The following is a 13,675-nucleotide window of genomic DNA, read 5'->3' on the forward strand; positions in this document are numbered from 1 at the left end:
TTGCAAGAACTTCAACTTCAAATCAGTGCATATCACAAAAATGTAGACGTACAACAACAATTCCGCAATAGAATGTTTACATTTACCTTCTGTGCTTGTATTTCTATTATATCTTGTTTTTTACACGCTCAAATCAAGGTTCTGCATTTGTGGGGCCAGATCAGCAGCATCAGAAGAACAATCCAGTTCAGCCTCCAGCTTTCTCACAGAATTTTCTAAGCCTTCACATGCCTGGAAGAAGCCTTCTGAAGGGCCCTTCAGATTCCGGACCTCTGCCTGCATTTCTTTAATTTCGTTTGTTATTTTCCCAGCTGCTGCCTTCAGTGCAGGAATTTCTTGTGGAGGATAGAGACATGCTCCAAGCTCATCAACCTGAATTCCAATCCCTTGACAGATTTTCAGTAATTTCTCCAGTGAATCAACAGAATGGCTGCCACCATTGGGACTTAATTGTTTCAGTAAACCTGTAATGTAGCGGATAAGTTCCTTGATGACTGCAAGTGTGTTGGACACAACATCTATTGTTGATTGGGCAATTTTCATCTCTTCCAGTGACAGGTCATTACCAAGGTCACCCTCACTTGAATCATCATCTTCTGGGGGACCACATGCTGGGTCAGAAGCAGTCTCATCAGAAATTTTGTCTGCTGGATCAGTAGTACCCAGCTTGAGTTCCTTCATCTCACGCAGTACATCCTTCAAGGACACTGCAACCTGTGTTATAGCTCGTCCAATTGCTGTGTAGTTTGTGGTTGGAGTCTTTTTGAGGGCAATACATGCATCCCATACAGCACCAGCTAATGGTGGGATCGATCGTTTCTGATTCGCATCATGTGATCCTGCATAATATTCATCTTACTACAGTGTGTTTGAAGAATGATGATTCCACTTCTGCATTTCTTTCCTGTTCCTTTTAAATTTCCATAGTATATAACAGTAAAATGAAACAAACATTTATTTATTTTTAGCATTTACCTGAAGCCTGACCTTACAGGGAAGGGATCAAATAAGTTGTGGGAAATCGATCAGTAATTAACTAGGATGCAAACAAACTTATGAACTTTATGTGTGGCAGAAGCTTAAAAATTTTCAAGAAATTTGCAAAAAATCTATCAAATTAAAAAAAAAATCCAGGACAAAAAAGAGACAGAATAAAATCATTACCATCAACATCTAAGCCTTATCCAAACTTTATGGGATCAGCTACATGAATCCAGTTTTGCCATTCTGTTCTGTTTAGTGCCATATGCATTGTTAAATTATGAGCACTTAAATCATTTCTTACTAGTTACTACTTCAACCCGTGTCCCTATTTGTTTGCCCCTAGCTCATTTAGCCCCTTCAACTTTTAAAAGATCGCTTCATATAGGTGCTGTAGATGGTCTTATATGCATGTAACCAAACCATCTTAGTCTACTTTCTCTCATTTTATCACCTACTTAAGCTACTCCTAGGTTGGACAAGTGACTTCATTTCTAACCCAATCTTCTCTAGTTTTTCTACTCAAACATCTAAACATTCAGATTCCAATCACATTCGTTTTTTTCACATGCTATTCCTTGACTGCCCAACACTATATTCCATGCAACATTGCTGGTTTTAGAACTGTTTTATAGAATTTTCCTTTTAGCCTAATTTGTATTTGTCTATCACATAAGACTCTGGATTCACCCTTCCATTTTGCCCATCCTGCTCTAATTCTATGGGTGATATCCTCCTTAATCTCTCCATTGTTATGAATTATATCTTGGCAGAAGCTAGAGACATCTTGGACTCAATGCAGGCTAAATTGAACTGGATTCCCAGGGAACTGAACACTGTAGCAGATGGGTTAGCTAAACCTGGCGCTCATAGAGATTTTTTTTAGTGATAGTGCTCTACCTTTGTAACATTTATCTGCTTTGCTTTGGTGTACATTATCTCATGTACCACCTTTTATTAATAAAATCTTAGTCACCTTTTACTCAAAAAAAAAAATCTTGGTCTCTAATCCAAAGTTTACACTAATTTGCACTCCTATTGTCATTAAACTTACATTGCATATATTCTGTTCTAGTCCTACTTATTTTAAAACATCTTGTTTCTAAGGAATTTGTCCAAAAACCTAACTTTGCATTTAATCCTTTGTTAGTTTCATCAATTAATACCATATCATCAGCACACAACAGGCACCATGAGATCTCTTCCTAAATATGCTTAGTCAATTCATCTATGACTAGTGTAAAAAAAATACAATAGATAATAAAATAATATAATTTAAGAGGTAGCATATGAACATACCACTAATCATTCTATCTGTTTTAACAGATCCGACTTTCAAATGCAGCACAACCCCTGATATACCATATAAACATTCATCAAACACAATGACCACATGCTCCAAGTTCATGAACATTTGCTATTAATATTTTCTTGTTTTCTTCTATTTATCCTGTACATATTTTAAGATATTATGGTTCCAACCACCAAATAGCTACACAAAAACTATCAGTTCTGCAGCAACTTCCTAAAACAAGCAAAACTTATGACAATGTCAGAAAAGGAATTCAAGGTCAACCAACTGCCACAGTTGTAATTGTAGGGTGGGTGGGTGTGTGTGTGTGTGTGTGTGTGTGTGGGGGGGGGGGGGGGGGGGGGGGGGGGGGGAGAGAGAGAGAGAGAGAGAGAGATTACCATAAGAGGAAACAGCCTCTTTCAATAATGCTAAACTGCAATCAACAACTTGCTTCGCAGATGCATGGATGTTTGAACGAAGAGTAGGTCCAGCACCCACTGCACTTCCATGGGAAAGCAAAAGGAATCCCTGAAGCATGTTAAAATATGACCCCATGTTCTCTTCCAGTTGGTTCACATCTGGTGCTTCTCCGGTCCATAGCATCCCAGCTGCATACACAACAAAAAGCATAATGAATAGGCAACCAGAAGTTGATATCAGAACCATTGTTGCATGGACTCTCCTAAATGGACAATGTGCCCATGTCTGACATGCTGTCCAACATTCCATGGATTCTTGTGGAAAGTTCCATGGATTCTAAGGTAAAGGGCCATTACCTAATGTAACTCTCAGCTATCTGGGGCCTTGGGAGGAGTAGACGGGATATGGTCCTAACATTTGGCTTTTTTTTTTTTTTTTGCACAGTGGCTGCTCTCAGACTCGAACCCATTTTCTCATGCTTGTCAGCCCAAGGTTGTACATTCAGACCTTCCTTGGAGACATCAGTTGTTCCAAGGTTTATTGGTTGTGTATTATCAAAAGGAGTTCACCTATAACTGGTGTTTTCAAACCCCACAATAGGTGAGGACCTAAGGGGGTTGAACAATTTGAACCGTCACCCAAATTATCTACTTAACCAGTGCAATCAAATCGTTAACTTGTTTGGTCATCGTAGTTCCATGAAAAAATATGATTTTTGTTGCACCAAAACTGGAACAGAAGAACTTGATACCCAAAAACAAGTTGATAATCTCTTTTATCAATAAGAATAATTACTTGAAATTGAATTGGAAATAAAGAGATAGGGTTTATTTACAGAATAATTGCTTATTATCCATTTTAGGGACATTTTTGGTTGAGAACAAGTACAAGGCTAGGGATTACTAGTTTAGGAAGTCAAGGAATAAAAAGAAACCAGGAAAAAAAAACAGCACTAAATCTAGAAAAAACAATGGTAGTAATTGCACTTGCAACTTGTTGATTCTATTTCTTCCCTTCCTTACTAACCTCTAAGTCATTTTGAAGGGAAAAGGAGGTCAAGGATAGTTCCACATAGAACTTCATGGCATATTTATAATCCTTTTGTGTTAGAAAAACATTCAAAATTGACATTATATTTTAGATATGACTTTAATTTCAATGATACATAACTAATTTCATAATTGTTTTAATTTTCTTTCTGCAATTTTACCAAAGATTTGTTTCTCTTATATTGTTTAACAATTTTATTTTCGGTTGGGTTGGTCCAGACAGTTAAGCCCTTTTCTTATAATTGTCCAGACAGTTGAACCATTAACTAAGTGTCATTTATGCCTTTGTAGATTGATGAAAGGGTTAGGTCTAAAATGCCGGTACCATCAACTCCAAACCTCAGCAACTTGAATCAAATATCCATTCAAAATTCTTGGATGCTCCTAATGGCATGAAGACCATACCAATAATTCTTTCCTTTACTTTTCTTTTTTTCCTTTTCCACTTTTTCCTTTTCATTTATTTTTATTTGTTAGTTTTTGGTGGTAGGGGATTCATGACAACCTCAGGAGTTCTGTTTTATGCAAAGCGAGCTCTCTTTTGGCACTATGTTTCTCCAACTAATATATGCACATGCCCCATGCTTGAACAGAGTAGCACTTTAGGATTAAATGTTAATACAAAACTGAAGAAACTAATCTTCCGAAGCCAAATATAATCACGGATATGCTTATCAATCAAAAAAAATCTGAACAAAGAAATAACAGAAGAGAAAAACAGAAAAATACCAACTGTTGCTTGTTTTGACAGTTGCTCGCTCATCTGTACAACCTCTTCCCAAGTGACTTTTTCCAGAGATGATGCGGGCGTCTCATACAATACCTGTGCTGAGAGAGAATTATATCAAATACAACTCCAAAACATCTAGAGAGCTTAAAAGGAGAGAAATAATAAAGAAAATTTGTAACACAAAACTTGAGCTGTTTGGCCGGAAAAAAAAAAATGAACGAAATGGGTAGGCGAGAATAAGCGAATCTTGAAATGGGTTTAACCTGGAAAGTCTCATGAATGGAGTTAAGGTGTGAATTCAGAGCTCGAGCGAGGTGCTCCTTCACGGCCTTCCCCATTTCTCTCAATTCTACTAGCAACAGAAAGGCAAGGTTGCAGAGCTCGTGTCTGGAATTGTGCTTTAATACAATTTACTTCCGCTCGGTCTCAGAAGTCGGAACTCGGAACACTTCTTTGGAGAATCTGTTGCTTGGTTTCTGTGGCACGTGCTAATACTCCAGGTTTAATTAACCCGTAAAACCCCAAAAACTTTATGTTTTCTTTTTTTTGTTACAAAAGCTTTTGTTATTTAGTAGTTACTAGTTAGTATTTAGGGCTGTCAATTGGATCGGATTTGGTCCAATCCGATTATTCCAATATGAATCTATTATGGATCAGGTCCAATTCAATGTCTCGACCGTTCAATCTGTTCAAATTTGTTTTAATTTAGATTAATTTTAATCAAAACCTGGTCCATTGGCACTAGACCTGTTTATGGGCTGGGTGGCCCAATGGGCCGGCCTGGCCCGACTCGGCCCCTGGACGGGTTTGGACATTCTTATAGGCCTGCGGGCTTAAATTCGGGCCAAAAAGCCCGGCCCGCAATAAATTCGAGGCTGGCTCGGGTTTTGTCAAAATAGCTCGGCTCGACCCGACCTAATATTAAACTTAAAATTGATTATGTGATTATGTCCAATTGAATAAATATTTTGATTTAAGAATGTAAATTTGTGTTTTAAAATATAAAAGAAAGGGAAAAATAACATCTTGTAGGCCCATTGTTCATTAAAATGGAAACAAAAAATTCTATATGAATTTTTAATTCTAAATTTAATAGGGAAATTTGTTTTTTTTTTCAATTAGGTCGGGCTTCGGGCTCGAGCTCGGGCTCCGGGATTTTTACCAGGGCTGGGCTCGGGCCCAAGTTATAGGCCTGTTGGTCGGGTCGAGCTCGGACTCGAGCCTAGTATATTTTCATTACTGACAAGTGAAAGCCCAACCCGAGCCCAGCCCAGCCCGGCCCATGAACAGGTCTAATTGGCACCTATATTCTTATGGGAAATTTTCTAATTACTGCCCTGTACTTTGGGCCTAGTGTCACTTTGATCCCTGGGTTTTAAAACGTGACAATTTAGTACTCAAACATTCAAAATGTATTAATCCAATACCTGTCGTTAATCAATCAGTTAATCAGCCATTAAGTGACATTTGAAAAGACACAAATGCCCTTTGAGTGTCATCTAATTTTCTTTATCAACCATCCACATGTTGATAAAAATGAATAGGCTCAAATCCTTGCCTCTTATATTCAAAAAAGTTGGGGTTACGTCTCAGTGGGCATTATGGTGATCCCAACTTTCTTGAACAGAAGAAGTAAGGATTTGGGACTGTTCATTTTTTGTCAATATTTGAATGGTTGATAAAGAAAATTAGATGACACTTGAAGGGTATTTGTGTCTTTTCAAATGGCACTTAATGGCTAGTTAACAGGCCGGTTAATGGCAAGTACTAGATTGGCACATTTTGAAAGTTCGGGCACTAAATTATCGCATTTTAAAGTTTGGGGACTAAAGTGGCACTAGACCCAAAGTATAGGGTACTAATCTGAAATTTTCCCTATTCTTATCTTCCATCAATTGATCAAATATTGATTCAATCCAACCCAATCCAATATAAATTCATTACGGATGGACTAGGTCCAATCCAATAAATACTTTGGACCATTAAGTCTGGACTAGTCCAATTCAATATGTCTTGTTGGTCCATCCAATCCGGCCAAATTGATTTTGGTTTGGATAGGGTCCAATCCAAAACCGGTCCATTGACACCCCAATTAGTAAGTAATACCAATATTCAAAAACCGAACATCGATAAAAAAAAATTGGAGGTTCATGATCGGAGGTTCAACCAAGGTTTAACCGAAGGTCGAATTATGATGATCTTTATACATATATATATATATATATATATATATATATATATATATATATAATTCTATTGCATTTAATATAAAAAATTAAGACTTAGGCTAAAGGCATTTTCTGATAAAAATAGCGGAGCAAAGCACCTCAGGCCTCTTGTCATCCAATAGATTGTAAAAAGTTAAAAAAAAAATTAAAGATCGTCCCAATTGGACAAGTGAGTGCAAAATTATGGCATTTGAAAGTTTGCATTTATGATTTTTTTTAAACTAGGAATAATTCACTAGTTTTTTTACTGGACTAGCTAGTCTAGGCCCAACTCTAAGAATTGGGCCCAAAGCCAAGCCTGACTTGAGCCCAATATCAAGCTTGAACCATCCAACTTATGCCTAATCCATACTAGAATTTGATGCACTTAGGTTGGGCTCAATTGGACAATCAATCCACACTAAAAATTGGCATACATGTATGCATATATGTATGCATGTATATAGGTAGGCCTGTAGGGTTTGATAAAAAGATTATGCTTATGCATGCAAATGTGTCTATATATGCATATATACATGTATATAATCAGGTTGGGTTCTAGTAGGATAAGGTTGGGTTGAGTTCGAGCTACCTAAGGGTTAGCTCCCTATCCCCACTGGGTTCCCCACTCCCTATGATTTCTTTTATAATGTAAATCATGTTATTTTTGTTTTTTTTATTTAAAAATTAGAATAAATTAATTAAAATTTACAATCCTATTAAAAAAGATTCAAACATATTCAAACATCTACCTAACAATGTCTTTCAAACATAGGTTCTTGCTTAGTTTGGAGAGTGGGGAATGGACAGATGTACAAAGCCAGTTATAATATATTTTTCTCATAGAGAAAATAACATCAACATAGCAAACATTCTTTTCTCGTAATGCCCAGATACCACCTAAGTTTCTATTCAGGTTTAAAAAACCAAAGAACATAGCTATTAGAAGCAGCAAATTTACTAAGACTACTATAATGAATATATTTATTAGAAAAACTCTACCACATCAGTGCTACTTAGGCGTTGGTGTTTATTATGCATGAAATTACTGTTTGGTTTCAAAGTTTATCAAATAAACATTTAAAAACAGAAAAATATTGGATTTAAGTGCATTAATGTTGGGGGAAACTTCAAATTCTGGTTTCTTCCAGCCCAACGTTTATTGAAATGAAATGCTGGCTTGGCGCATTGAAAGCTAAGGTGTAAGATAACTTTACGGGGTGTTATTTGAAACACCCAACCAAACAGCAAAGAATAATAATGTCGATGTTCGTTTTTCAATAAAACATTTTTCCGAGAAACACCCCATCTATAAATTGTCCAAGAAACGCCCCATGTATAAATTGCCCACAAAACCAAACACATACGCCATAACAGTGACGGCTGACCAACTCCTTGATTTGCCTCTTATGGGTAGAGCATCCAAAACCCTAAGACTATGTTTGGTTTGAAGGAAAAGATAGGAAAAGGTAGGAAAATATATACAATGTTTGCTGTCTACCTTTCCCTACTTTTTCCTTCGAACACAGCCTAAATTTCTATACCATCATCTTCACAGGAGCATAATATTGTGAAATCTTTGCTGGATCAGGACCTTCCAACAGTTGATCAATCATCTTACTTTTGTGACGGCAGTCGATCATGCATTTACAACAACGTTACTTAAAACCTTTAAGTTTCTCTTTCATTGGCAAAGCTTTCTAAACAAATTGAAAGCTAGAGGAGAGTGTGATCACTTAGCGATCAGGGAGCAGATAGCACAGATGGTGAGCAAATTGAGTAAGTACTTCGAATTTTATTTTCGACTTTGTCCCTTATTAAATACCCCTAGTATATCCTTGAAAAATATTAAAAATAACTTATGATACAATTGTTTATTAAATGCTCATTGAACGTGTTTACATTGCTGTGTCTATTAGATCCAGATTCCTTACTGATGCCCCTAAAGCTGAGTTGGGAAATGATGCTAATGGAATTTAAATCCCGGTTCAGGGTAAATTTGCACTCTGGTTTATTTTTGTTTGTATTTGGCAACATTACATGTATGTATTGACAAATGACAGACCAATGCATATTTACATTGACAATAAGATGCAAAAGTACATCAATAAAAAGAAGTAAATTCTTTTGATAAAAAAAAAAAGCATATGCTTTATTGAAATTCATGTTTGCATCCATTACAGCTAAAAGTCTGTTTGATAAAAAGGTAAAATTGTCATTGCAAAACTAACCTAGTTTTGCAATTTATATAAACCATTTTACACTCTACATATTTGCATTCACACTTATTTATGCAACCATTCTGCAATAACAAGAACCCTACCAATTTATATAAAGCTCCATTTGGGAAGAATGCAAATGCTAGTTCAGTGCATATATGCACTCTGGTTTAATTTTGCTAGTGTTTGGCAAAAATACTTTTGTGCATTAACAATAACAGAAAAATACAGTTTTCCGAGACATGTTTGTACCCAAAATGAGAGTGAATTTTACCTCAAAAAAATCAATGTACATTTGCACTAAAAGTTGATAAAAAAAAAGGCATATTTCTGCCTTGCGATTCTTGTCTAGAGATGGCAATTTCACCCATCCCCGTGGGACCCTGCTCTGCCCCACCCCGATCGGGGCAGGTTTTCTGACCATTGATCAAGGTTCGGGAAAAACCTAAAACTCAGGGGTTAGGGGCAGTATTTGTCCACCCTGTCCCAACTATATTATAAAACATAATTTATATATAATTATTAATATATGCTAATATATATTATATGATATTATATTATAATATTATATTACATAATTTAAAATAGTTCTAGGTAGGCTTCAAAAAAATAAAAAATTAATAAATTAATAAGTATACAAGTAAGAATGACCGAGGCGGGTGGGGAATTTGAATTTGGGGTCAGGTACGGAGGCAGACAAAACCTGACCCCACCCCATCCCATTGCCATTCCAATCTTGTCCGCATCCATTACAACTAAAACTCGTTTGGATAAAAAAGTAAATTTAACATTGCAAAACTAAACCAACTTTGCATTTGTATGACTAGAGTGTACTCTACATGTTTGCATTTGCATTTTATTTGAGCTCTTTCCAAACAAGGCCTAAGTGAAAATTGTAGTTGTAACGTGTTGTGAGGAGGAACTTGTGAGAGGAAATCCAAACGCTTTCGAGGGTGGGGTGATTTTAGGATCCCTCCTCCCCCAAGGCCCACCTATCACTAAGACTGCATTTGGAAAAAGTGCAAATGCAAACATATAAAGTGCAAAGTTGGTTTAGCTTCGCATTGATAAAATTAACTTTCTTGCCAAATGATTTTTTAGTTGTAATGGATGCAAATATGAATTCCAATATTAAAATATACATTTTTAACATTGATCAAATTGAATTCAAATGTTTACATCCTTTATATGTAAAAATCCTATCATTTTAGGTGCAAAATACGCCTTGGAAGTTGTGTTTGCACTCTTCCCAAATGCAGCCTAAAGGGGTGTTTGGTACAGCGGTGTTGCAGAGCTATAATGTTTTGGGTTGATCAATACAAATTTGTATGAAAGATTTTTCTACCTTAAAACATTTTGAAGTGATCAATATAAATTGCTATTTCTATCTAAAATATCAAATTACAAATGCATTTTTCTAATGACAATCATGTAAGATGTGGCAATAATATTTCTCACAAATTTATATTTTTGATCAACCCAAGCAAGACCCAACGGCATTACAATGCCACCGTACCAAACACCCCCTAACTTATTCTGGACCATTTTTTTTTCATTGGAGCGACTGCCAATGCACAAAGACCCATAATTAGGTATAGTTGGCCCACTAGGGCTGCAAAAATTATTCAGTGAGGGTCCAACATCACCACCTAGCCCATTCGCTTTAATACGATCCTTGGCTATATCTATATTACTTATAAAAGTGTGAATAAGATATTGGCTTTTACAATTTTTCTTTACTAAAATACCACTTTTCTTGAATTTGGCTCACCTTCATTGTAAAGGCAGAAAATGTAATTAAAATAATACTATTAAATATATTCAATTACCTCTCGTTAAGTCTCACATTTAAGTCATTAAATAAATCACATCCTCTCTCATTGAATCCAACATTAATACTTGTGTTTCTCATTATTAAATTCTACTAATAAATCTATACACAAATACACAATAATTATTAATGCATGAAATTTGATATTTTAAAATAAACCTATAAATGAAATCATATTTTTCCATCTAAGTGGTGGGTAGGTAGTTCAACCATTTGTATCAAATGGATAATTCCATGATGTCATAAATAAATAATAAAAATTTAGAAATACACAAAATACAAAAATATAGAAAATAAGAAAATTATGAAAAAATTGGACACAATTACATTATTATATATTTGTCATATTAAAAAAATTAAGTATGATAGGATAGGCATAATTTTATTAATGATTGACACTGAATATACAACTTAAAACCGATGGGAAATGAAACAATTTTCCTATCTAGAGGGTGGATTAGTAGTTCAACCTTTCAAGTCAAATGGGCTAATTCATGATGTATAATTAAAAATAAAATTCTTAAAATAGAATAATACAAAAAAATACAAAACAATTTTGGGCACATCTATTATAGGGGTGAGCATAATTCGATTAAAACCGAATTGCAAATTTTGGTTTATTTTTTAGGGTTTTGGTTAATTCGGTTTTTAGAATTAAAAATTCGATTGACCGAATATACTAAACTTTTGTATATCGTATGCAATATATAATATATAGTATATAATATTATTTATATATTAATATATAATATAATGAAATGTGCTTTCATAATATTATATACATTATATGTTATAATGTATATAATATAGTATATACATTATTAAAATTTGGTTTTAATCGAAATAAGTAAAAGCAAATTGAAAATTTTGGTTTTTCTATTTTTTGGTTTTGATTTGGTTTTAAAAATTTTCAATTTATTCGGTTCATTTTTTAACTGAATAAACTGAATGCTCACCCCTACATCTATAATATTATATCTTAATCATATAAACAAAAAATAAATATGATGAATAATAATTATTTTATTAATGATATAAATTAAATGAAAATTTTAAAACCAGCTTGAAAATGAAACCATTTTCATATCTAGATGGTAGGTCAACGATCTAATCTTCCAAGTAAAATGGGTCAATCTATGATCTTATAACTAAGTAATAAATATTAAAAAATATATAGAATCTCAAAGAAAATTATAAGCTTTGTATAAAGCATTTTTTATACAGTTCTAATGTTATATATTCATAATATTAAATATGAAATTATGAATTACTTTTATTAATGGTGAAAATGGAATACAAGATTAAGTAGAAAATGCAACTCAAATAATACTATTAAGCGCATCCAATTATTACCTCTCATCAAGTTTCACATTTAAGTCATTAAATAAATCACATTCTCATTCTCTCTCATTCAATCCATCATTTATACTTTTGTTTCTCATCATTAAATTCCACTAATAAATCAATACACAATAGTTATTAATTAATATAATGAGATTTTATATTTTTAAAATAAACCTAGAAATGAAATCATATTTTTCCATCTAGGTGGTGAGTAAATAGTTCAACCATTTAGGTCAAATGGATAATTCCATGATGTCATAAATAAATAATAAAAATTTAGAAATATAAAATATAAAATTATGGAAAATAAAGAAAGTTTGGACACATTTCTATTATTATATATTTTTCATATTAAAAAATAAGTATGATAAAATAGACATAATTTTATTAATGATGAACACGGAACAAAGAACTTAAAATTTATGGGAAATGAAACAATTTTCCTATTTAGGAGGCGAATTAGTAGTTCAACCTTTCAGATCAAATGGGTTAACTCATGATGTATAATTAGAAATAAATTTTTAAAATAGAATAATACAAAAAATATGAAACAATTTTGGGCACATCTATAATATTATATATTAATCATATAAATAAAAAATTAAGTATGATGAATAATAATTATTTTATTAGTGATATAAATTAAATGAAAATTTTAAAACCAGTTTGAAAATGAAACCAATTTCATATCTAGATGGTAGGCTAACGATCTAATCTTCTAGGTCAAATGGGTCAATCTATGATGTCATAACTAAGAAATAAATATTAAAAAATATATAAAAATTCAAAGAAAATATAAGCTTTGTATAAAGCACTTTGATACAATTCTAATATTATATATTCTTAATATTAAACAAAAATAAGTGTGAAAATAAGAATTTCTTTTATTAATGATGAAAATGGAATACAAGATTTAAAATCAACCAAAAAAGAAAAATGGTTTTTTTTTCATCCAAGTAGTGGATTAGTGGTTCAATTGTCCATATCAAATGGATCAACACATGATGTTATAATTAAATAATAAAATACACAAAATGAGAATTATATATTCATCATACAAAAAAAAAAGTGTGACAAATGAGAATTATTTTCATTAATGATGAAAATGGGATAAAAATTAGGAAAAAAAAATAAAACATTAATGTCTAACATACAACTCCACTAACCATGTCAAAAGATTCCATGATATGACCCCGATCTTGAATTGGGTGGTCAGCTCATCAATCTAATAAATTGTTTTGACCCCAATATTAAAAACCAATATCAAACAATATATTGGAATTGCATTTCCTCTTGTTAAATAAGTATTTTTTATTATGTCATAAATTAAATAATAAAAAACAAAAATATAGAATTTTTTATAAATTTTATGGAAATTTTTGAACATGTATTAATATTATATATTCTTCATATAAACAAAAATGCATTTGAAAAAAATGAGAATTGTTGTTAATAAAAATAGAAATAGCTAAAATAAAAAGAAAAACAAACAAATTAATGTATTGACCATAGCCCATCTTCCTGGTTAAATAGGTTAGTGATTCTACTGGTAAAGACCTCATTTGGTTCTTGACCAAGTCAATGGTTCTTTTACAATAAA

General features: G+C 33.1%; 1 protein-coding gene across 2 annotated transcripts; it reads right to left on the reverse strand.

Moving 5' to 3' along the window:
* On the reverse strand, positions 1-4,954 carry LOC148854970 (uncharacterized). Of its 2 annotated transcripts, XM_088985182.1 has the most exons (5): positions 4,738-4,924; positions 4,474-4,567; positions 2,674-2,883; positions 2,281-2,334; positions 1-839 (listed from the first exon to the last, which is right to left on the reverse strand). In XM_088985182.1, the coding sequence occupies exons 1-5, from the start codon at positions 4,810-4,812 to the stop codon at positions 121-123; spliced, it is 1,152 nt and encodes a 383-aa protein (XP_088841308.1). In that variant the 5' UTR covers positions 4,813-4,924; the 3' UTR covers positions 1-120. The 2 variants fall into 2 exon arrangements, with proteins under 2 accessions (XP_088841308.1, XP_088841309.1); XM_088985183.1 differs by lacking the exon at positions 2,281-2,334 and having other exon boundaries at positions 4,738-4,954.
* Between the last annotated feature and the right edge of the window lie 8,721 nt (positions 4,955-13,675).

The sequence above is a fragment of the Nelumbo lutea genome, chromosome 4, assembly GCF_056320005.1.
Source record: "Nelumbo lutea isolate HS-2025 chromosome 4, American lotus-T2T, whole genome shotgun sequence".
NCBI classification, from domain to species: Eukaryota; Viridiplantae; Streptophyta; class Magnoliopsida; order Proteales; family Nelumbonaceae; genus Nelumbo; species Nelumbo lutea.